This window comes from Dendropsophus ebraccatus, chromosome 1 (genome assembly GCF_027789765.1).
Source record: "Dendropsophus ebraccatus isolate aDenEbr1 chromosome 1, aDenEbr1.pat, whole genome shotgun sequence".
NCBI lineage: Eukaryota > Metazoa > Chordata > Amphibia > Anura > Hylidae > Dendropsophus > Dendropsophus ebraccatus.
In genome coordinates, this window is record NC_091454.1 from 67,379,154 (window position 1) to 67,405,901 (window position 26,748).

At 41.9% G+C, this 26,748-nt stretch overlaps 1 protein-coding gene across 1 annotated transcript in view; it reads right to left on the reverse strand.

Annotated features, from left to right (window-relative positions):
- The window catches only part of SH3PXD2B (SH3 and PX domains 2B), a 104,773-nt gene that overhangs the window by 29,646 nt on the left and 48,379 nt on the right, over nucleotides 1-26,748 (reverse strand). The window contains exons 3-4 of the mRNA XM_069972309.1: nucleotides 26,453-26,528; nucleotides 11,034-11,110 (exon numbers count right to left, since the gene is read on the reverse strand). Of these exons, the coding sequence (XP_069828410.1) occupies nucleotides 11,034-11,110; nucleotides 26,453-26,528 (153 nt within the window). The remainder of the gene's footprint in view (nucleotides 1-11,033; nucleotides 11,111-26,452; nucleotides 26,529-26,748) is intronic.

Genomic DNA, 26,748 nt, shown 5'->3' on the forward strand with positions numbered 1-26,748 from the left:
CTATACCCAAACAGTGAGACATCATAAGGCATTATCACACCAAGGAGTTTAGGCTGGAGTTAGAGATAAGAAAACTTGCTAAAAATTTGGGGTTTGAAAACATGGCAGTATCCATATTTTCCAGGCAGTCCTCGGGCTGCATTCACCTTCTCCAGGCAGCAGGGTTCAAATGCTGATCGTTTGGGTTTGTGCAAACCAGAACTTTCGGCAAGTTTGCCCACCTCTAGTTGGTGTCCACATAAAAGTTTATGGTTATTAATTTTATATTAGGCACATGTCTGATGTTATTCAAGTCTTGTGTATTAAAGGAACATTACCTTTTGAACACTGTTCACATTATACACATAATCCAGTTTAAATGCAGTTCATGTGCAAAGGGTTATTCCAATCACCTTCATTTATAGTGTACTGTCTTTGAGAATAGGGGCCCCATGTCTCTTGTTGTATCTCTTACAGTGTATGGAAAGTAAGGAACACAGGTAATAATTATAAATGTATAAGATCTGTCTGGAAAGTATCTAGCTAATGTGATCACATGAATAGTTTCTGTGATAAAGCTGTAACCTAACAGCCAAGGAGTAGATCAACAAATCTGCATCAATTTGGATAGTTCAGAAGGCCTATGGAAACCGAGCCTCTTTGAGCCTTAATGACCAGGCTCATTTTTCAAAATCTGACCTGTCTCACTTTATGCGCTTATGGCTTAGTAATGCTAGTTATGCTAGTGATTGATTTTTCATCACATATGGTAATTTATGTTAGTGGCAAAATTTGGTCACTGTCTTGTGTTTTTTTGTGAAAAACATCAAAATATCATGAAAAATTTGCACTTTACAAACTTTGAAATTCTCTGCTTCTAAAAAAAAAAAAGTCACATGGCATAAATTAGTTACTAGGTCACATTATCAATATGTCCTCTTTATTTTGGCTTCATTTTGTAAACATATTTTACTTTTTGGGTGTTATGGGGCTTAGAACTGTATCAGCAAATTATCAAGTTTTCATGAAATTTCCAAAACAATTTTTTTTTAGGGCCCAGTTCTTTGTTTAAGTGGATTTAGGAGGCTTGTATCCTGGAAACCCCTATAAGTGGCCCCAATTTTGGAAACTACACACCTTAAAGAATCAATCTTGGGGTATAATGAGCATTTTGACCCTACAGGGGCTGGAGGAAAGTATTCACCATTAGTCCATAAAAAAAAGGGAAAATAGAAATTTTCCAATAATATATTTATTTAGATTAAAATATCAAATTTTTACAAGCAACATGAGAGAAAACGCACCCCAAAATTTGTAACGCAGGTCCTACAGAGTACAAGGGTACCCCATATGTGGGGTAATATGTAATATGTGGAGTAAGCATTTTGACCCTACATGTATGAGAGGAAAGTATCCAAAATTATAATATGTTTGTTAAGTTTGAAATTTCTCAATTTCACGAGAAACAGGAGAGAAAAAGCACCCCAAAAATTTGTAACACAGGTTCTACTGAATACAACAGTACCTCATATGTGGGTATAAACCACCGTATGGGCACACAGCGGGGCTCAGAAGGGAAGGAGCGCTAATTAGCATTTTCAGGGCAAATTTTTCTGAAGAACTTTCTGAGCGCCAGGTGCGTTTGCAGTGCCCCTGTAGTGTCAAGCAGAATAGAGCCCCCCCCCCCCCCCCCCCCAAGTCATCCCATTTTGGAAAGTACATCCCTCAAAGAATACATCTAGTAGTGTGGTGAGCATTTTGACCCCACAGGTATTAGAGGAAAATATTCTAAACTAGACCGTAAAAATGAAAAAAAAAAAAAAAAAAAAAAATCGAATTTTTCCAATAATATGTTTGTTTAGTTTGAAATTTCTCAATTGCACAAGGAACAAGGGAGAATACTCACCCCAAAATCTGTAACGCAGGTTCTTCTGAGTACAGTGGTACCCCATATGTGGGCATAAACCACTATATGGGCACACAGCAGGACTCAGAAGAGAAGGAGCGCCAATTAGCATTTTCAGTGCAGATTTTTCTGAAGAAGTTTTTAAGTGCCAGGTGTGTTTGCAGAGCTCCTGTAGTGTCAGCAGAATAAAAAAAAAAAAAAAAAAAAAGTCACCCCATTTTGGAAAGTACACCCCTCAAAGAATTCATCTTGGGGTGTGGTGAGCATTTTGACCCCACAGGCATTAAAGGAAAGTATTCAAAACTAGACCGTAAAAATGATAAAAATAGGATTTTTCCAATAATATGTTCAATTAGTTTGAAGCTTTTCAATTTCAAAAGGAGTAAGGAAGAAAACTCACCCCAAAATCTGTAACGCAGGTTCTCCTGAGTACAATAGGACCCTATATGTGGGCATAAACCACTGTATAGGCACACAGCGGGGCTCAGAAGGGAAGGAGCGCCAATTAGCATTTTGACCCCACAGGTATTAGAGGAAAGCATTCAAAACTAGACAGTAAAAATGAAAAAAATAAATTTCCAATAATATGTTTGTTTGTTTAGTTTGAAATATCTCAATTTCACTAGGAAAAAGGGAGAAAATGCACCCCAAAATTTGTAACAGATGTTCTCCTCAGTACAACGGTACCCCATATGTGGGAATAAACCACTGTATGGGCACACAGCAGGGCTCAAAAGGGAAGGAGTGTCATTTTGGTTACGGGCAATCTGTAGGTGTTTACTGGCTATCTGGGGTGGTAAGTGGCAATCTTGGGGCGTTTGCCTGTCAGCATCCTGGATAGCCAGTTATCTGGTGTAGTTATGGGCAATCTGGGGTGGATACGGGCAGTCTGTGGCAATCTGGGGTGGTAACTGGCAATCTAGGGGTGTTTACTGGCTATCTGAGATGGTTGCGGACAATCTAGGGGTGTTTACTGGCTATCTGGGGTGGCAACGGGGGGCCATCGGGGGTGGCAACGGGAAGCCATCGGGGGTGGCAACGGGAAGCCATCGGGGGTGGCAACGGGAAGCCATCGGGGGTGGCAACGGGGGGCCATCGGGGGTGGCTACGGGGGGCCATCGGGGGTGGCTACGGGGGGCCATCGGGGGTGGCTACGGGCAGTCTGTGGCAATCTGGGCTGGTTACGGGCAATCTGGGGTGGTTACCGGAAATCTGGGGTGGTTACAGGCAATTTTGGGTGGTTACAGGCAGTCTGTGAAAATATGGGGTGGTTATGGGCAATCTAGGGGTATTTACTGGCTATCTGGGGTGGTTATGGGCAATCTAGGTGTGTTTACTGGCTATCTGGGGTGGTGACGGGCAATCTGGGGGTGTTCACTGGCTATCTGGGATGGTGACGAGCAATCTGGGGTGGTGACGAGCAATTTGTGGTGGTGATGGGTAATCTGAGCGGTTACAGGTAAAATGGAGTGGCTATGAGTAATCCGGGGTAGTTACAGGTAATCTGGGGCACTTGACTTTGGTGACAAAGGATAAAAAGTGTCGGCAACATTTGGAACAAGCGATCAGCAGTATATAGTATATACCGCCGATCGCTTGAACCGGGACCACACCGGGTGGTCCCCGATCATTGCCCCATGCTCTCTGCCACCTTTAGTGGTAGAGAGAAGGGGGCTTTGATCATTTTTAGGAATCCATCACATAGTCTGTTCACAGTGATGGCGGCGGCCATCTTGGATCAGATGGCCACCCAGGGAGAGGAAGGTCAGTGACCGGGTCCCTAGGGTTAATCCTGGGGACAGGGGGCAGGACATGTTTTCATGAAGCATTCAGCTGCACCGCCAATGCCCGTTGCTGGTGGCCACCGTTATACTGATACTAACGGTGATCGCCGGTGCGGGGGACCGGCCGGGACTGACCCCACACTCTGCCTGAACCTCACAGCTACCTCCAGTGTTCCTATCAAAAACCCACAAAAACTGTTGCACATTGCAAGATCCATAGCGTTCTTATCTTTTGCGATGGTTTTGGGCTTATTTTTTGCGGTAAAATCTGTAGTTTCTATTGATACCAAGTTTTATAAGTATATGACTTTTTGATCTCTTATGATGTATTTTCTAAAGCAGATTAATAAAATACAGCTACTCTGGTACTGTTTTTTAAATTTTTTTTACAGCGTGTGTCGTACGATATAATTAATGATATAGTTTTATAGATTGGGTCGTTATGGATCTGGCGATACCAAATATGTAAAGGATTTGTGTTTTTGATCTGTTTTATGTAACATTTTATTATGTATAGGGAATTTAATGCATTTTTATTATTTGGGGGGGGGGGCGGGGGGTGTTTTGTGTTTGGTGCACATTTTTTTTTTTCTTTTTTTCACTTTTACAGTAGTGTACATTACTGTACACTAGTGTAAATACTTTTACTTAATACTTTGATTCAGCACGGCCATGCCTGTCAGCATGAGGCATCCCCATGGTGAGCCCTTCATTAGGCCCCCGGGATCACCATGGAGACATCGAGTATACCCACGGTGCCGAACGGGGCACACAGGAACCCGTTAGATGCCGCTGTCATGATTTGACCGCGGCATTTAACGAGTTAAACTACCCGGAGAGGAGGATCTTCTGCTCCGGGTAGTTTCAGGGGGGGGGTCAGCTGTCACACTGCCGCAGGGGGAAGGCAGTTTATTCTGATGCATCCACTGTTAAAAGGCGTATGCATTGGAATAAAGCCCATTAGTGGCCGCCGTGAAAAGGTATCATGGTGGTCACTAAGGGGTTAAAGATTTTTTCTTTTTGTAAAACACAAAAACAAAGAATAAAGCATTAAGATTACATCAAGCATCAAAAATATAAAGTGAAAAGAGACAATCCACAACAAAACATATACGCAGCATTATCCCAAACAATGACAAGAAACCCTGAACCCCATCTGACCCCTCGTATTAGAGTCAATCAACTTGCCTCGTGGGAGGCAAGAAAAACCAACAGATTGCAGTGAAATAAACTCGAGAAACTATCAATAGAGTTGGCAGGGACATAAAACCAGACAAGACATACTAACGTATAACAATGGGGGGAGACAGGGAAAGGATAGGGAGGGGAGGGGGTACCTAGGGCTCCTGCCCGTCACCTGAAGTCCTATCGCTATATGAAACCAATGGAGACCATATAGACTCAAAGAGATCCATTTCATTATTCAGAGATGCAGTTGTTCTTTCTAAGGCCCGTATTTCCGACATTCAGGTCTTAGAACAGGTAAGTGAAGGAGGGTTAGTTTGTTTCCAACCCCTGGCGAACCCCTGGCAAACAGCTTCCCAGGTTTTTTTCTAATAATCTTGGGATACAAATTTAGGAGACACACTATTGGATCCTTAAAAGTCAAACCTTGTATATTTTGTAAATATATATATTTTTTGCAATGACTATACACAATGCCCGGGGGCTATAAGCTGCAGTATACCCCTGCATGTGTGTAAATATCATAGCTTTATGAATATCACATTCAACCACAGAGCCATCCATGTTGATGGAGTAATCCTCCCAATATGTGGGATGTGTGCTGAAGATGTGTAACAGAATCATCTGTATTCCCATGCATCATAAATATTTAATATTGAGTCAAATATATTGCTTTTAGTCGTCATCTTCTTTCTTCTCATCCCATCTTAGCAGATGCATGTATATGGAAGATCCAGGTGCAGTATTACAAAATGACTAATGCACAATCTTATATTACCGCACACAGACATCTCTTCCCGGTGATTCCAATAATAATATATTGTAACTAGTCAGGCAGCGAGTCATTCCATTACAGAAGGCACATGCCGCTCTGTGTTTGCTCCTTTTAGAAAAACACTGACTGGAAAGGAAATGTGTAGGATTATTGAATATCACATATCCTGGACCCCTTCTGAGAACTAAGCTAAAATAATATCCTAGCTTCATCTTATACAAGCACTGACTATAAGGACAACCTTGAAGTCTAATGCAACAAATATGTCAATTTTAGCTCCAGAGGATGGAATAAGCATACCAAAATGAGAAAAAATATAGAATTATTTCTAGAAAAAACAACACGACTATATATGTATGCAGCGCTATGCAGGGGCGGGTCATAAATTCTGAAGTTTGCTGAGACATGGTATCACTTAAAGGGCAAATATTCAATTCTTTAAATCTAATTATTTTTTATGTAAAAACAGTATTTTCAATGAATTACAATTTCTTACATGACAACCATATCTTATTTCTAAAGCTTACTTTTAACAGTGAAGTTTCCCTCTATTAAACCGTGCTCATTTCAGCACCAAAGCTACACTGAACAGTTATCTTTCTGGTCCACGAGGTTCCTTATGAATGTGAGGTAGAGATAACTGAGCAGACATTAAGTAATGCAGCTGTGGGCCTTCTTCACACATGGCAGCATTAATGGTTTTGTCTGTGGCTTTATGCCTTTGTGCAATTGAAAATATAAAAAAAAAAGACCATTTAGTTGTACTGATTTTAGAAAAAGTACTTTAAGCATTGTGTTTATTGTCCACATTCACTTTGTAAGTGATCCCAATGACAAGTACAGAGGAATCTGCAACCACAGGAGTCAAAAAGTATGTGATTTCCAAAATCACATAATAAAAACTGCAATAATAAACAATAAAAACAATAATAAAAAAAAACACAATCTAAATGTTTGGAAACTATAAATTTTTTTCAATAACGTTTATTTCAAAGTGTAAAGTGTGTGTTTCACAGTGTCTTTTCAGAGCCATTTTCTACTGCCATATGTGAAAATACCCTTATGGTGCGTTCACACCTACAGGATCTGCAGCTGATTTTCTGCACCGGGAAGAAGCAAGGTCCTTAAAAGACTATAGGGCCCACAAGCGATCCTTCAGACAGCATAGCACAGGTATTAGAGCCAGGTGGTTAGTAAGCCATGTGCTGCTGGCTACCAATGGATGTGACTCACCAAGCCAGATAAGAATGCCAAGATAAGTTTATTAAAAATTGCGACGCGTTTCGGCACACTAGTCTATCAGTGCCTTTCTCAAGCTTTCTCAAGCTCAACCTTTCTCAAGCTTATCTTGGCATTCTTATCTGGCTTGGTGAGTCACATCCATTGGTAGCCAGCAGCACATGGCTTACTAACCACCTGGCTCTAATACCTGCGCTATGCTGTCTGAAGGATCGCTTGTGGGCCCTATAGTCTTTTAAGGACCTTGCTTCTTCCCGGTGTATCTGCTCCACACGCTGTGTGGATGATCCTCTGCTAAGCTGCGGTATTGATATTACGTCTGATATAGTGTTGTGCCTATCATTGCACAACCTCAAAAGGTGAGCACATTGACGATCTTGTGAATTATTGCTATCTAGTAACCCAGATATTGCACTAGGAAGCGCCCTTCCCTCCTTTCCTTCTTTTTTGCTGATTTTCTGCAGCAGATTTCATTTAAATAACTGAACACAGCATCAATTCTGCTGCAGATCCTGTAGGTGTGAACGCACCCTTAAAGGGGTTATCTGGGCTTAGCAGAATATAGCTGCTTTTCTCCAGAAACAGCACCACTCCTGTCCTCAGTTTGGATGTGGTTTAGCATCTCCGTTCCACTGAAGTGAATACAGCTGATTTGCAATACCACGCGCAACCTGAGTACAGGGGTGGTGCTGTTTTTGCTAAAAAGTAGTTCTGCTACTTTTCTAATCCTGGATAATTCCTTTAAACTAGATTAGTCTTTTTCATGTGTCTGTAGTGCCACGGCAGAAATCTGCACCAGTAACCAGAGAGGAAACTGTGACCAACAAATCTAAATAAATGCATGCAGTTTTCACCGCATTTTTCCTACTAGGCATTTCTGTCCCTAGAAATGCTTCTATGTAAATTCATGATTGGGGAAAAATCCAGAACAAAACCTCAAGTAAACCCACCAGTGATGTGCAATCTTTATAACAGCCCACCTGTCCTGAACTGTATGACATTATAATAAATACACTCACCGGCCACTTTATTAGGTACACCTGTCCAACTGCACGTTACCACTTAATTTCTAATCAGCCAATCACATGGCGGCAACTCAGTGCATTTAGGCATGTAGACATGGTCAAGACGATCTCCTGCAGTTCAAACCGAGCATCAGTATGGGGAAGAAAGGTGATTTGAGTGCCTTTGAACGTGGCATGGTTGTTGGTGCCAGAAGGGCTGGTCTGAGTATTTCAGAAACTGATGATCTACTGGGATTTTCACGCACAACCAACTCTAGGGTTTACAGAGAATGGTCCGAAAAAGGAAAAACATCCAGTGAGCGGCAGTTGTTGGGCAGTTGTTGATGCCAGAGGTCAGAGGAGAATGGGCAGACTGGTTCGAGCTGATAGAAAGGCAACAGTGACTCAAATAGCCAACCGTTACAACCAAGGTAGGCAGAAGAGCATCTCTGAACGCACAGTACGTCCAACTTTGAGGCAGATGGGCTACAGCAGCAGAAGACCACACCGGGTGCCCCTCCTTTCAGCTAAGAACAGGAAACTGAGGCTACAATTTGCACAAGCTCATCGAAATTGGACAGTAGAAGATTGGAAAAACGTTGCCTGGTCTGATGAGTCTCGATTTCTGCTGCGACATTCGGATGGTAGGGTCAGAATTTGGCGTCAACAACATGAAAGCATGGATCCATCCTGCCTTGTATCAACGGTTCAGGCTGGTGGTGGTGGTGTCATGGTGTGGGGAATATTTTCTTGGCACTCTTTGGGCCCCTTGGTACCAATTGAGCATCGTTGCAACGCCACAGCCTACCTGAGTATTGTTGCTGACCATGTCCATCCCTTTATGACCACAATGTACCCAACATCTGATGGCTACTTTCAGCAGGATAATGCGCCATGTCATAAAGCTAGAATCATCTCATTGTCATGTTCAAGAAACCAGTCTGAGTTCACTGTACTCAAATGGCCTCCACAGTCACCAGATCTCAATCCAGTAGAGCATCTTTGGGATGTGGTGGAACAGGAGATTTGCATCATGGATGTGCAGCCGACAAATCTGCGGCAACTGTGTGATGCCATCATGTCAATATGGACCAAAATCTCTGAGGAATGCTTCCAGCACCTTGTTGAATCTATGCCACGAATAATTGAGGCAGTTCTGAAGGCAAAATGGGCTCCAACCTGTTACTAGCATGGTGTACCTAATAAAGTGGCCGGTGAGTGTAGGTCTCTGTCATTGGCTGGGAGGGGCTGCAAGGTATGCCACAAAAACTTACCCTTACCAACATTACATCTGTACAGCTTTCATTGAACGTAAATCCTTGCAAACTACGTCAGCAGCGCACAAATAATGGTAGTTCTTATCATAATGTAAAAATAACAGAATACATTTGTGCTGTTATACATAAGTAGTTATTTTTTTCTCTTGTCTGAATATTTTATTTCAGCAAAACTGTAACCACTGCTGGGAGAGTGCAACACATGTAGCAAGAACCCAGCCTGGTCACACAGACCCAACCTCTGCACAGGCTACAGTGGCAAACATTCAATAACCTGTGCCAGCATTTCTGCTACTCACACTACAGCAGCTTCTCATTGATCACTGTGGGGAGCTGTTTATTTTAATAGAAAAAATTCTGGCCTTTGCATAGTATGTTATACAAAAAAGAAGACTTAGAGGAAATGTAGACTGATTTACATTACTCTCTTACATTGAAATTTATGGCACAGATTTATTTTTAGTAAAGAATAAAGAATACCAGAGAAAAATGGGAATAGAACAAAATCTTAAATAATATGTATCTTGGCAGATCGGTTTCCAATGTAACACATCTTTATAACTTTAGTTAAAGAGAATCAGTCTGCACTTGGACCCGACGTGAGTTGCTGACAGTGTTATATAGGTCACAGCACCATGGTAGCTGTAACTTATCCGTCCATGTAGCAGAAAATGTGCAATCTTAGTGTGACCAAGTGCAAAAGAGGAGTTGCAGCTCTCCGGTCGTGTCATGCTCCTCCTTCATTCCCCCTCCCTCCTCCTTTTGAATAATTCCTTCCATAGCTAGGAAGTGCGTCGCTCATGCAGTGATGGATGTGTCACTGCTCAGCACGCATGCGCTGCTCTTCCTGGCTACAGTGCTTGAATGAGTTTAGGATGCAGGACGTGTGCGTAATCAGCAACGCAGGAACTGGAAGCCGATATGAAATTATTATTTAAAAAGGAGGAGGGAGGAGGAACCAAGGAGGAGGCATGACAGCGCGCGGCATGGCTGGAGAGCCACAATCCTCTTTGACACTTGGTCACAGTAAGATTGCACATTTTCTGCTACATGGACGGATAAGCTACAGGTACTGTACCATGTTGAATAGGGTACTATGGCCTATATAACATTGTTAGCAACTCGGGTTGTGTGCGGGGGCAAGAAACACAGCAGATCAGGAGCTTGGATGCACAGACTCATGTTTGACTAAGTATCAGACGTTTGGAACCTGAAGGCAGCTGACAGATTTCTTTATTACAATGGTGTATTAAAGGGAATCTATCCTATTTTCCCATGCCATCCACAGTATTATTTAGGGGATTAGAAACATTTTGTATGATAAGCTTAGTGTAACATGACTAGCCAAAAAAATCATACCGTAGCTAGCCTGACCAGTTGAAATTCCGTCGGTAAATTATTAACATAGCAATGTCCCATTGTGTTCAATGACATTTTCAGTATGTTGTTCACACAGCGTAATTCACAAGCAAAATCTTACTCAGTTTGTTCACTTTTCGCCATTGGGCTGATTTCGCTAGAGAAATCCTAATAGAAGTCAATGAATTCCGCTCACATTCTACATCTATTCTACGAGAGCTGAAAAAAAGGACATTTCAAGCAGAAAAATGTCCTCTTTCTATTCCTCGCCTATTCCTCAGTGTGATCATACCCTTAGAAAAACTTCCATTGACCCCCAAAAACACCACTAACAAAACAAAGCATTGCAGGTATTGTTTTTTCCCTATTGACTCCCAGGTCTGGACACACCATTTTTAGCACATGCCTTTAGACCCAAGACAAGTATACTTTAGCAGCTAATTTAAAAAAAAAATTACTCTTTATAAAGTTATAGTTCAAAAAAAAAACTTCATTTTTTAGATTTCTATGCAGGACTTGACTCACCTTACAATATTCATCAATCGGAATCAGGCGTCGCACAGCAACATCACGTATGTGACTTCGACGAAACAAGATTTTGCCTGGTGAGGGAAAAAATTAAAAGATTTAATTTTCTACGTATCAAACGCAAGAGAACAGCACTACCAAGGTAAAAGTCAGTGCAAGCAGAGCACAGACTGGTTCCAAATCCCCACTTCAAACATGACAGAAATCACTGCAGCAACCAACTGTACTTTAGAATGAGAATGTTTAATTTTGTGGACAACTCTGCATGCAGTTATACAAAGGATAAAATATGGATTGGCATTTAATTGACTACAGAAATGACATCCCTGTGACCTCAGCAGTATAAGTTTAGTCCTTAGCTAAAGTGGTAAATTGAGTACACAGGCATGCCAATGCTGCATCTAAGTAATCAAAGCTGGGCGAAATCAGACAATTCGTTTAATCTACTTAAGTGTTGGGAGCTCCAAAGTAGTGGGGGCATATCCCATATATAGGTTTCTGTACTGCAAAAAAAAAGAGAATTGCCTCTCTTCTGAGGTGCAAACTACCTAAACATTTTGTATTATTATAAGGAATAGATTTTGGAGAAAATCATCTAGTTTTTCAATTTCTCTGGAGTTTTACAGACCATGTTATATACGAGAAATGAACACTTTCAACTAAAACCATGGGTTGTTTGCCAGTCACATCCACTGACGTATCATATACATCAAAAGAGGACAGTTTAAAACACATGTATATGTTAGCTAATACTTTCTGTGAAATATTCTTTGTAAAAAACACTCACCAGTAAATCTCTGCCTTAGTAAGCATTCTTTACCTGCCATCTGGGCAAGAAAAAGTAATGCATTTATTTATTTAAGGCACCAGACCAGAGTAGGATCCTATAAGCGATTCCTTCCTGCCTGGTGCTTATTTATGTTATTCTCTGAGGAATTCTCCCACAGATGCGGGTTTTAAGTATTGCCATTACTGGGCCTTATTCCTTATGCCTTTTTACAGGTCGACAGGACGACAGGAGCAACTAAACAATTTACTTTTGTCTAGCATGTGTGTATCCTCACAAATTGCTACATTCTTATGATATGTCCTGAGTGAAGAGCCATTCAGAGAAAGCAAGGGACCAGTATTCAAGTAAATTAAAGGTCTTATCCAGAATTAGAAAAAAAGCATACCTACTTTCTTGCAAAAACAGCATTACCCCTGTCCTCAAGTTGTGTGTGGTAATACAATTTGGCTCCATTTACTTTTACGGAATTGAGCTGCAAAACCCACATCCAAAACTAAAGACAAAAGAGTTGCTGTTTTTTTTTTTTAAAGAAAGCAGCCATGTTTTTTTCTGAGCCAGTACAACTCCTTTAATCAACTGTTTAAAGGGGTACTTCCTGGATAAAATGGTGATGTCAAGACCCGACTCCCAGAGCTGTGTCGGCTGTGGCTGCTGGAGAGAATGATGGCAGGGGGATGCCCAGAGTCCCTCCAGTGCCCTGTGTCCCCCTGCCATCATCCTCTCCAGCAGCCACAGCCCGCACAGCTCTGGGAGTCGGGTTGTGACATCACCATTTTATCCAGGAAGTGAAGCCTTGATGCAGTAGTAAGTGCTGTGAAAAAAGCACTTTATAAGCACTTCCTGTAATAAGTGTATATTGGGGATTTGTATAACTTTTGGGGCGCAATAAAATACTTTAGTAAACATTTTCGCCGGACTTCTTAAGGCTGGGTTCACACTACGTATATTTCAGTCAGTATTGTGGTCCTCATATTGCAACCAAAACCAGGAGTGGATTAAAAACACAGAAAGGCTATGTCCACACAATGTTGAAATTAAGTGGATGGCCGCCATATAACAGTGAATAACTTCCATTATTTCAATATAACAGCCGTTGTTTTAAAATAACAGCAAATATTTGCCATTAAATGCCGGCCATCCACTCTATTTCAGCATTGTGTGAACAGAGCCTTTCTGTGTTTTCAATCAACTCCTGGTTTTGATTGCAATATGAGGACCACAATACTGACTGAAACATACGTAGTGTGAACCCAGCCTTAAAGAGAGCCAATCATGGATGAAAATCAAAATTTTTTTCCCCCTAATTAGATGTATTTAATTATTTTATTAATAATTGTAAATATATTTGATAATTTTTTTGCCGCGTTTTTAAAATATTTACTTTTTACTTTCCTGTCTCGCGCCGACTCTTTTCAAAAGAGCCGGCGCGAGACAGGAAGCTCCCGTCATGCAGAGCGGCAAGGCCGGGCGCCGCCATCTCGATGACGTCACTTGCGTTCCACCGCTGGAACGCAAGAGACTAAATCAAGATGGCGGCGCCCGACCATGCTACAGCGGCTGACTAAAGGATCAGGTAAGGTATAAGTCATAAATTGACAAAATGAAGATACAGACTGCCTTTGCAGTCTGTATCTTATACTTTACCTGATCCTCTTGTTCGTTGCAGGAAGGCCGGGCGCCGCCATCTTGATTACGTCACTTGCGTTCCAGCGGTGGAACGCAAGTAGCGTAATCAAGATGGCGGCGCCAGCCTTCCTGCACCGATCAAGAGGATCAGGTAAAGTATAAGATAAAGACTTCCTTTGCAGTCTGTATCTTTATAAATAGACAAAATGAAGATACAGACTGCTTTTGCAGTCTGTATCTAATACTTTACCTGCTCCTTTGTTCCGGTGCAGTAATGCCGGTCGCCGCCATCTTGTTGACATCACGCTGGAACGCACCGCTGGAACGCACGTGACATCATCAAGATCGCGGCGGCCGGCATTACTGCACCGGAACAAAGGAGCAGGTAAAGTATAAGATACAGACTGCAAATGCAGTCTGTATCTTCATAAATAGACTTCATAAAGATACAGACTGCCTTTGCAGTCTGTATCTTATACTTTACCTGCTCCTTTCTTCCGGTGCATTAATGCCGGCCGCCGCCATCTTGATGACGTCAATTGCGTTCCAGCGGTGCGTTCCAGCGTGACGTCATCAAGATGGCGGCGCCCGGCATTACTGCACAGAAGAGGAGGAATAAGGTAAAGAATAAGATACAGACTGCAAAGGCAGTCTGTATCTTCATAGATAGACTTAGGGAGAGAGGACCTTTGATAATAGGGATAGTAAATTTTAGTTGATTGGTTCTCTTTAAGGTGGAAAGATTATCTGCCAAATCAGTGTAAGAGAGTCAAGCTTAGGGTGCGTTTACACAGACAGATTTATCTGACAGATCTTTGAAGCCAAAACCAGGAACAGACTATAAACAGGGAACAGGTCATAAAGGAAAGACTGGGATCCGTCCTCTTTTCAAATCCATTCCTGGCTTTGGCTTCCAAAATCTGTCAGATAAATCTTTCTGTGTAAACGCACCCTTAGGGCCCTATTCCACGGGACGATTATCGTTCAGATTATCGTTAAATCGTTCGAATCTGAACGATAATCGTTCGGTTGAAATGCAGTTAACGATTAACGACCGAACGAGAAATCGTTGATCGTTTAATAAGACCTGGACCTATTTTTATCGTTGCTCGTTCGCAAATCGTTCGCATTGAATAAGACATCGTTCGGTCGTTCTCAATAGATACGAACGCAATAGCGAATAAATAGCGAAGAGAAACGATCGCAATTACGATCATAAGTAACGATTATCGTTCCATGGAAATGAGTGAACGTTTTCAGGTCTTTCGCAATAGCGGTCGTTTGAGATCGTTAATCGTTAACGATTATCCAAACGATAATCGTCCCGTGAAATAGGGCCCTTACTCATCGCCTGATTGATGACTTTGAACGTGTCATAAGAAAATCCAGAGTCATTTTTACATCTCTTCATATAATAAGACATGCGAGGCTAGCGACTGATTAAAGAAAAGGACTGCACAAACATTGCACGTTGGTGCAGCACTGGACGAACGATTATATAGCCATCTAATAGGCTTACACCGCAGGTCAGGCCGTGTAATAAGGCTTTTAGGTATGGTGCATTGCCTCTTTTAGCTGTTCCTTTGTCCTTTTGTTATAAAAAAAAAAAAAAAAAAATGCCCCTGGGTAAAAATTTGGATGCCCCAAAGTGGAAACATGAGGTTGATAATTCTATGTAACTGCCTTAATGGCTCTCCAGTTGTAAACAATCCTTCTCTCTGTTGCATGAAAAATGTATATTTTGCATTGAATATCTTTATAATCTTTACCAGATTAATAAGCAGTAACAGCTGCCTCTTGGAATTCTTGGCTGCTGTCCGTTCTTCTTGGCATGATATAGACACATGTGTATTCTCCAAATCATCAAACTGAGAAAAGTTCTATTCAAAAGAGTTTCCCAACAAATGACAGTCATTCCCTACCCACAAAATAGCATATGAGTGTATGGTCAGTGGGAGCCCAATCACTGGGACCCCCACTAATTACAAGAACATCAGAATGGAGTGGCGGTCAGACATGCACACTCCAGCTCCACTCAACTCAGACTATTTTAAGTAGCCCATAACAAGTGAGTGGCAGTGGAGACCAAGCATGTATACTGTTGCTCAATTTACACGGGACCCTCCATTGTTGGGATCAACGGGGTACCCAGTAGTCAGACCCCCAGCTATTTCTCTCCTATGTTATGGATAACTTTAATCTTGGATAATCCCTTTAAAGGAGAAGTCCCATGCCATCAAAATAAAGCTGAAAGGGGGGTGGGGCATAATAAAGTAAACTTACCTGTCCTCATGCCCCGTAGTGCCAATCCTTACAGCAGGCGGCCATCTGCAACCCCACCAGCTGTACAGTCACGTACCTGGCTAAACGATTGCCCATTCAGCCAATCTGTGACTGGGGTGGTGTTATGGAGGCACAGGGATAAATTGTTTATTAGTTTACCACACACCCCCTGCTGGCCAGCCTGCTTTAATTTTCATGGGACTTCCCATTTAAGCAAATGTTGAGTGTAACCTCCTTATTGTACTACTGGAATTCTCTAATTTTCCACAGTATATTAAATTTCAGTAGATATCGCTGACATCTTGAACATGTATAACGTGTATAATTTAGCTTGACACGTATATACATTCATGAACAATGAAGTAATCTCTATTAACTCAAAGTTTAGCCGCGGTCAAAATCTGAGGGCCTAAATTTCTATTCCATATTTAAAAATAATATATAATGATCTCAGTTGGCCCAGACACTAACTTCTCATGAAAAGTTCTATATTGCAGACACATATGTAATACGTACATTAGCTGGTCCCATCTGAACACATCTCCAGTGCTGATCAACACACGGAATTACTACTGAAGGTGTTGTTGTACTTGGGGAATTAAAAGTGAAGTTCTGTACTTAATCACTGCCCTCAAGTTATAATAAGCGGGTCTATCAGTATGATTAATATGAAGTGGTGGGAGCAGTTCTATAGCAAGCAGATGTTTTCCATACACTTCATCAGGTCAGGAGACTGGGAAAAGCTGTGTCCTAGTTTCAACTTATCTCTTCTAACAAAGTAAGATAATCTGGGAAAGAATATGCCAATGCTTGAAATATGTAGTCATATATAGTTTCCTCCTATAGCTGCAAAACCTACAATAATTTTATTGTATTGTTTAATCCCAGAATGTATCTCTGCCACAGCATTCACTGCAATATGGTTGGCAAGATCTTAAAGTGACCCTGTACCCACAATCTGCCCCCCCCCCCCCCCCATACCACTTAAACCTTCAGATAGCTGCTTTTAATCCAATATCTTTCCTGGGGTCCGTTGGGCAGGCGATGCAGTTATTGTCCTAAAAAAAACAACTTTTAAAACTTGTAGCCCTAGAGTATCTGTTCCCTAACCTCACACCACCCCTCTGTCCCTCCTTCCCACCCTCTTCATTATTTTTCCTATTCCTCTGAAATGAACACTGCACAGTTGCCTTAAAGTGACTGTACAACCAGGTCCAGGCTGAAGCACTGGAGGCGGGCCGACCCACCCCCAGTGGGAAGAAACCCCAGCCCCTCCATGATGTGACTCCATTAGAATCAATGGAACCCTATCATAGAGGGGCGGGAGTTTCCTACCACTAAGGGTGGGTCGGCCCGCCTCCAGTTCTTCAGCCTGGGCCTGGTGGTAGAGTCACTTTAAACGATCCAGCCCAAGTGCCGTGCTCACACAGCTGATGAATAGGAGAATACCTGCCTGGGGCATTCCTAATGATGAAGAGGGCGGGGAGGAGGGACAGAGAGGTTGTGCCAGACACTCTAGGCAACACCAGTTTGACACAGGGCTGCAAGTTTAAAAGTTGTTTTTGGACAATAACTGCATCACCTGCCGAACGGACCCCAGGACAGATCATGGATTAAAAGCAACTATCCAAAGGTACAAGCGGTTTAAGGGTGAGCAGATTGTGGGTACAGAGTCGCTTTAAAGGTTAATTTGTCAGCTGCAACTTAGTGTTTAAAGTGTATTCCTCTCAAATAGAACTTTTAATATTCCAGTCCAATAGAAAAAAGAGCTAGCACTCACCATCTGCTGAAAACATAGTCCAGTTTATTCGGGGTTCACTTCAGCATGTGTACGGGGGAGAGAGGTGAAGGCAGGTGCGTCAAGGCGACAGGCACGTTTCGTCAGGCCATGGACCGCCCGTGGGCCTGACGAAACGTGCCTGTGTGCACGTGAAAACAGCCTGTCGCCTTGACGCACCTGCCTTCACCTCCCTCCCCTGTACACATGCTAAAGTGAACCCCGAATAAACTGGACTATATTTTCAGCAGGTGGTGAGTGCTAGCTTTTTTTTCTATTGGACTGGAATTGATATATCTGGCTGTTAGCTTGATGCACCACCTAGCTGTATTCTTCGCCTATACATCCTCTATCTACAGTCCTAACCCGTATAGTCTTAGAAGCCACATATGAACATTGGTGCTCGCTCCAATTTTTATTGGACTGCGTATAATTTTTAATATGTTGCTGCTCATAGCGAGACTAACAATTCATTTTATACTTGTCATTATGTATTCTCTCTCCTGTCTCCTTGCTAAAGAAACAAAAAAAAAAGTGTGTAAGTCTTTCTCTCTGTCTCCCCCTCCTTCCCCCTTCCTTCTGAGACTGATGTAAACCAGTCCCTGACTAGCTTTATCTACAACATTCGACATATCAACAAATATAGGTTCTAACTAGAGATGAGCGAACTTGCCGGATTTCTGGTTCATATAAACCAGAAATCTCGGCGTCTGATTCCCGATGTCTGCTCGCTCTATGCAGCGGGTGGATACAGCGTAAGGAACGCCTGGAAAACTGGGATACAGCCATTGGCATTGGCTGTATCCCAGTTTTCTAGGCATTCCTTACGCTGTATCCACCCGCTGCACAGAGCGAGCAGACAGAGGGAATCAGACGCCGAGATTTCTGGTTCATACAAACAAGAAATCCGGCAAGTTCGCTCATCTCTAGTTCTAACCTACATCAACAATCAGCCGATAATCGTTGTCATCGGCTGATCGTTGTATTTATTACACAGAGCGATAATCGTCTGATTATCGTTCCGTGTAATAGTACCATAATGCCGGGAGGGTTAATCACAGCAAGTTCATCAGCAACTTGACCTTTAACCCTCCCAGCATTACAAAGTAGCTACAATATTTCATATAAAGCCAGTCAGGGACAGTCAGTTTACATCGGTTGTCTCAGAAGGGAGGGGGACGAGGGGGAGACGCAGAGAAAGGCTTATACACAGAAAACAGCAGCTGAGAACTGGGCAGCAACATATCAGAAGTTATGTTTGAGTTGAATACTTCTTTAAACCACTGACACTGTTAGATAGCTGTTGGGGCAAGGAGACACATGGTACCCTTTATAAATCCATTTGTGCTTCCAGAACATAGAAAAAGTTTTTTATACTTCATGAGCTTGGGAAAGCCTCTTTCACTCTGAAGTGCAAGTGCTGAGGGCTGTAACATATCCTAACTTCCACTCCTTATCCCCGTTCGATTGTCGGTCAGCTAGAAGCTGAGCCCTGACTGACACTCAACCAGCATTAAAGTTTGCAGCAAATCAGGAGCTTAGGAGAGCATCTCCAACTGTTTGTACTGAAGAATAAAGGCATTTTTTCTAAGTTCTGGATTCTCAGACGAATATATGAAAGGTACCTTGACTCCTTGACCTAACAGATATCTAACAGTGTCAGCAGTTTGGAACGTGAATCGCAGATCAGAGATTCACTTTGAAGCTCTTTGTATGTATTATCATAAAGTTACACAGGGAGAGATTTATCAAACATGGTGTAAAGTGAAAAGATTCCACTTTTCATTCCTTACAGACTCTTTAAAAAGAATCTGCAACACTGATCTTCCAGTCCAATCTGCAGGCAGCATGAAATAGAGAAGGAGGAGTTACACAGATTGATTTAAAGATCTGTTAGAAAAGTTCCAGGATAACTTTTCAATAACTTTTAATCATTTATTAATTTACATATCTGATTGTTCTGGGTGTAAGAGTCAAGTAGGCAGTTCTTTGTGATCGACACCTCTCTGTATGCATACTTGCACAGGCTGTCAATCACAGAGTAGGACTGTTCACCTTTGCTCTGCAGTTCCAGGTCCACTTCGGTTATAGAAAATGCCACAGATAATGCCGTGATGCTGGCAAGCATGCCTTGCATGAGATCTATGACATCTTGCTGTCTACTCTGGCAAGACTTTAGTCAATTCATTAAAAAAAGGCGAGCCCTCAGACTTGACCTGGAGAATCTAAGGAAGTTTATGAATGGGCAAAAAAACTGTCCTCACCTTTACTACTTACAATCTTCCTAAACACATGCCAGGAACTAACGGTGATGGCCTTCAGTGTTTGCACTTTACTACCTTCTAAAGACACGTCGCCTTCAGGTGCACTCACTCAAGATGACTGCTGAAATTACTGAAGATGTAATGACAGATATTAAGAAAAAAATAGGAACTAAAAAGGCACAGGATAAATCTAGTCTGTAGTAGAATTCCCTTTTAAAGTGGTATTTAGGCTTACAAAAAAACATGGCTGCTTTTTTCAAGAAACAGCACCACTCATTTTGGTTTGGGTGTGGTTTTTCAGTTTGTGTCTATTGAATTGTATGGACCTGAATTGTAATTCCACACACAACCTGGGAACTGGTATGGTGCTGTTTACCTATAAAAGTAGCTGTGTTGTTTCTAATTCCAGAAAAATCCCTTTAATTCAGGGGGGACAAACAAGACAATAATGACCTGAGGGGTCACCACAGGCGCAAGATCAACCTCACCAGTGCAGGTTAACTTTATGATATCAGCATCTATCCAGTAATGTCAGATATAAGCACCTTGGTTATATGTAATGATCTCAGACCAGAGTCAGATCTGATGATTTCATGACCTTAGTCAGATGTAATGATCTCATGACCTTGTCCTATGGTGTCTTAAGCTTTTGGTTATTTAACGCCACATTTTCCTGGAACAAATGAGGCACTTGTAGTTATGGGTGCATGTGATGCCAGCAGTATTGATCAGTGCATTTGATATTATAACCTTTCTTATCATTCCTCCAGTATGGATGTGTCCTTTTTGATAAATTTGCATTCTGTATTTAAGGGGCCATATATAAGGGTGGTTTGGTGATCTCCCCACTGGGAGGCACCGCTTAGCAACGGCTGTCTTTCCCAGGAGGGATATCTGGCTATTCAATACATAAGACTTTTAACTGAGGCTTCACGGACTCTATTTTTGTATATAAGATTAGCCTGAATTAGAAATTATAGTAACAATAAAAAATTTATAGAATAGATATAAATTTAAGGTTTTGTAATGATTATTATTTTATCTATATGGTGGCGACAGTCTTTTTTTTTTTTTTTTTTTTTTTACACATGGCCAACCTGTTACCCAAATGACAGTCTATTAAATGAAGACATTTGTTTCTCTATACAAAAAGATCAGTGTTCTTTCCCATACAACTTCCTTGGCAACAGACTGGTTTCAGCAGCTCTCTGCCCAATGTTCTCATCACCAAAGCACTTATAGTAGTGGAGTTTTCACTAAATGAAAGGGCTATAGAAAGAATACAGGACTTAATACAAGAATGTATAAGACGCTGGCGTCTGTGACTAACAAGGGACGTGAGAAGCAGATAAAAAACAAATACTTTCTTTTCTAGGAGCTATTTGTGACTTTTCAATCTGAACAAGCTGCCTTTACCCAGGTTTAGTTTTTATTGGCTTCTGAACTGCAGGGTGATTTTAGGACGTGGGAATGAGACATGCAGAAAATGCCAGCCTAGTATTTATTAGATGAGAATTCATCACCCCTTGAACACTGGACACTTCCTGCCCCGTTTGATATTGTGGCAGTGCTACGGGTGACTAAGAAGGGAAGTAATGCCATCATCTGGCTATCCCAAATCCTGTTTGGGGGGGGGGGGGGAGGACTCCAGCATCTGTCAGCCACATATCCTTTATGTTCTATTAAAAGGATATTCATGGTATACACAATAGGGCAGATACTTTAACTATACACCATCAGATCATGGCTGGTATACTTTACCCATAAGTATAAAAAAACCTTTGACACATTTTGTGAATGCAGCCTAATGTTGTTTAATGTTATATAAAAAAAGAAAAAAAAATGAAATACATATAATAATACGTATAATGGAGGAGATTTATCAAACATGGTGTAAAGTGAAACTGGTTCAGTTGCCCCTAGCAACCAATCAGATTCCACCTTTCATTTACCAAAGAGTCTGTGAGAAATGAAAGGAGGGATCTGATTGGTTGCTAGGGACAACTGAGACAGTTTCACTTTACACCATGTTTAATAAATCTCCCCTAAGGTCTCCATATTTCATCCCCTATGGGGTGCACGAGGAAATGGGGAAAGATGCCAACAAGAGCAAATTAATCGTTACTTTAATCTCATAGCCTGACAGCTGGAAACTGTCTGGTAAATGTGAGCATCCTCAGCACTTTCTTCTGGATGACTTTCAATGTATAAGACACCCTGACACCTTAATGCTATAATGCCCTCGTTTTGCATAGGAATAAAAAGCTCATCTTCGTATTTTGTAATCCGGACCAGAAATTAATTATGAGTTGTGTTTAGTTGCCAAGGGTCATGCAACTGCTTCTCTTCTGACAAACTGAACCTGACTAGTTAGTATTCTCATAGACAGATTTTGGCCCTGTAGCAGAATTTTAAAGGAACCTGTGAGCCCTTTAACTTAACCCTCTATGAGCGTAGCAGAAAGTAGTAACAGAGATGGTGATTTCAGCAGTTCTAGCCATGTGACACGTCGCATTGTCTTGCTGGAAAATCCCATCTGTCCTAGAGAAGACAATCATCATGTATAGGAATATGTGATCTGCAAAAAAGGATTTATACCAAAATTGGTTAAGGGTGGCCGTGGCCTCTACATAAATGAGTGGGCGCAGAGAAGGCCACATTTCCCAAACCACCACTACAACATCCTTCATGAGCTACAAGCGGATGACATCGAAAGAAGGAAGTGGTCATAAAAATGTGACCGTCGGCTCTGTTCCCTAAAATATACCTTTAGTTTCCCACATACTGTATGTGTGGTGGCATAAGTGAGTCACTTACTACCATGGTAAAAATAAATAAATGAAGTACAGTATAACTTTTTCTATGTGCTTCTCCACATAGAAAAGTAAAGTAGACTACACTTTCCTAAAGAGTGAAAAAAATAAAATTCTGTATGCTGGCCCAGTGTATACTTCTTTGCCATACACTAGGTACATAGGGTCCTATGGATATGTACTGCATGCATGCAGGGAACACTGAAATGTGTTCAGGTGTCATGATGTGAACAAAACAGGTTTAGAGGAAGAGAAGCCATTGCCCCTATGTAATGATCTCCACAATGCAATGATTATACGTTTGGCTCCAAAAGCAGAGCTCTGCAGAACATCCAGAATGTTAATATTGCTGATTCATATTTTATACAGCGCAGAACTGCTGACTAGAGACCCTGCTGCCTGGAATGAGTTACAGAACACTCCTGCAGATGGACACATTCAAGAAGCCTAACCCAGCTTTCAGAACAAGTATAGCCTGCCATGCATCTTACTGACAAATACAAATATAATGCTGGAAAATAGTCATTTGGCATTTTAAATGAAGTCAGCTTTGAAATGCAGTTTACAGTTGTATACAGCAACAACTTTAAGTACATTTACAAAAGTATGCTGAAATTTCTCTCTTCCCACATGGCCCTCTTTTCTTTTCTTGGAGGCTATACATAATATTAAATAGTTTAAATAAATTCTAATAACTTGTAAAATGTAAAAACTATGAGGGGCGTTACATTCATCGTAGTCTGGACCTCGCAGTTGCTGTAGATACATCCCATGCCGGCTTAGTTCTTTGCTTGAGCTGAAGTAGCACAGTGATGCACAATGATTTCTTCATTACTGTGTACCCTGTAAACTTTTTTTTTCTAAAGCATTCTTGTCATTAATAAAATCTTTTTACATGTCACACAGACATAAAAAATTTTGATCAGTAATAATACCCTAACCTATGTCAATTGTTTGAGCGGAGAGCGACAGAAGCAGAGGTGTGTCAGCCCTCCCACTGACACACTCTGGCAGGCGGAATTCTGCGGTGGAGAGTTCCGCTGGTTTTGCTACATGTGAATGGCTTTTTCTCATGTACCCAGCTCATGACCCCTTTTGTATTCGCCTACTATACCATATAACACAGGGAAGGAATGTTATGGAGCTGAATTGGCACTGCAGCCCCTTCATTCTTAGATCCATAGGGTGCCAGAGATCAGGAGGATCAAACAATATGCCATTAGTTTGAGAGATAGGAATAACCCTTTAAACTAGTGTACCCGCAGTGAAGCATTGATCGCTGGGATGGCTCCGCAGCTTACTAATAGGCATTCTTGAAAAATTCAGTAGAACAAGTCCATAGGTAAAATACACAATACAATTACATTATTTGAAGCTGTAATTTTATTTCATCCAGCCTAACATATTATTCATCCACTTCCTATTTACATTACCAAAAGCAGATGTCTATTAGAAAGCGCCAAGGAAACTAGAATTTAATAAGTGTATCTGCTCCACTTTTATTCAGTTCTCTATCAGGTTAGGAGGATTTAATCATCTGATATGGAAAAATAATTTAAATTGGACACAATGAAATCACCAACCAGGATTTGGATTCATCGGCTTCTAAAAAAGGTTTTTAATATTTAATTGGGATATGTTTAAAATACATAAAACCAGATAAAGTGAAATTCCTTTTTTTTTTGGTGGTGGTGGTGGGGGGGGGTCAAGGATCAAGCTACACTCTTATATAATGTTACTGGAATCTCTTACTCTTACAGGTCCATCCAGCAGCATAATAGAGAGGGTATTTACATCAGCTGGTGTCCTATGAATGCTCTGCAGATACAAGCTGTTACGATCTCTATGTGAGAATGTAATAGTTTATGCTACCATTGTATTTAGATGAATGAGTGCAGTGTAGCCTGATTGAAAAAGAAAAACAAATATGAATGGCTATGGTTTAAACCAAGTTTTGTTTTTGTTTTTTTATTAAAGGGAATCTAGCAGCAGGTTAGGGCATTATAATATGCTGATAGATCTTTATAGGTGATATCACACAGACACATAGGGGGACATTTATTAAGTCCGGCGTTTTTATATTTCTGGCGCTATGGAGATTTATGTAGAGGTGGACTGCCTGAAAGGTGGAGTAGGTTTTTGGCGTATCTTTAGAGTTGAAAAAATGATAAATCGCGGCGTGAAGTGCCGATATGCGAATATTTTATTCGCAAATCGGCCATTTGCGAATAAAATCATACGCATATCGGCACTTAACGTCGAAAATCATCAGTACACCGGATGATGCATGTCCCCCATAGTGTCTTTATGATGCTCTGATGCAGCGCTTTTATGTAAAGCCAAACTTTACTAATATGTTAATGAGGCAGCGCATTTCATCAAGTACTTTACCCCTTGGTGGTTGTTTGGTATGGTTGCTCACACCTCAATGAATACTATAGCCACTGCTCTGTAGTGATGCCCAATGAAGAGGGGAGGAACCAATATTCATTAAGGGTGATAAAGGTCACTGAGCATGCCCGGAAGCATTTCTCATTCCTCTGATTGGGACGAATCCTATCTATTGTGCCTACAGACTATGGGGCTTTCTAAAAGCATATCACTAATTGCTGTTAACTGTTAAATAAAAAGCAACTATAATCTGAAAATAGAAACAGATTTGAAAAAAAGAACATGCAGTGGGCGAAGGCACCACTATATTCCTGGCTGCCCTCCATCCCCAACCACTACCCATCCTGGCTGCCCCCCATCCCCACACACTACCCATCCTGGCTGCCCCCCATCCCCACATACTACCAATCCTGGATACCCCCCATCCTCACACAAATACCCATCCTGGCTTCCTCCCATCCTCACACACACACAATACCCTACCTGCCCCCCATCTCCACACACTAACCATCTTGGCTGACCCCCATCCTTAAACACTACCCATCCTGTCTGCCCCCATCCCCCACACACTACCCATCCTGCCTGCCCCCATCCCCCCACACACTACCCATCCTGCCTGCCCCCATATCCCCACACACACTACCTATCCTGGCTGCCCCCCCATCCTCACACACACACTAACCATCCTGGCTGCCCCCCCATCCTCACACACACTACCCATCCTGCCTGCCCCAATATCCCCACACACACTACCCATCCTGGCTGCCCCCCACCCATACTCACACACAGTACCCATCCTGCCTGCCCCTATCCCCCACACACTACCCATCCTGCCTGCCCCTATCCCCCCACACACTACCCATCCTGCCTGCCCCCATCCCCCCACACACTACCCATCCTGCCTGCCCCCATCCCCCCACACACTACCCATCCTGGCTGTCCCCCATCCCCCCACACACTACCCATCCTGGCTGCCCCCAGTGACGTCACTGGTGCGCACATCCTGAGGCATTACAGGAGTGTGGTGCCGCTGTCGGCTGTGGCTCACATATCCAATAGAGGAGTGTGGTATGTGGGGCAGGCAATGTGTGGGGCGGGTCACGGGTGGCAGGAGAATACATATCACCTATCCAGTGGGGCCTTTTTGAGTATAAGTTGAGTATAAACATATGAGTTATATGATTTCTATTTCTAGCATTCTATTTGATAAGGCTTTATTAAAGGGGTTATCCAGCGCTACAAAAACATGGCCACTTTTCCCCCTACTGTTGTCTTCAGTTCTGCAATTAAGCTCCATTTACTTCAATGGAACGGAGTTTCAAAACCCCACCCAAACTGGAGACAACAGTAGGGGAAAAGTGGCCATGTTTTTGTAGCGCTGGATAACCCCTTTAATACTAGCATACTATGGTTCTGGGTGGTCTCCAATGGAAGGTAACCTTTCCCAAAAAGAACTGTCAAGTAGTACAAACCTGGTAGGAATGGGATAATCCTTTGCTTTGGATCCTTCTGTCCTCCCTCTACCGGAAACTTGTCCAATATTTGCATCTGAAACAAAATGTATTTACATGAATAAACTGTCCTGCAACATTAGACAAGACACACATCTTTTAGTAGCATCTACTTTGTAAAACATAATCTAAACTTATTAAGCACCAGATGTAACATTACTGTAGATCATGTTACAAAGATTTTTTTCTACCACAGTACATTAGTGTGAATTGAATGAATCAATATACAAGCAACTAAGTGAAGCAGACACTTATGC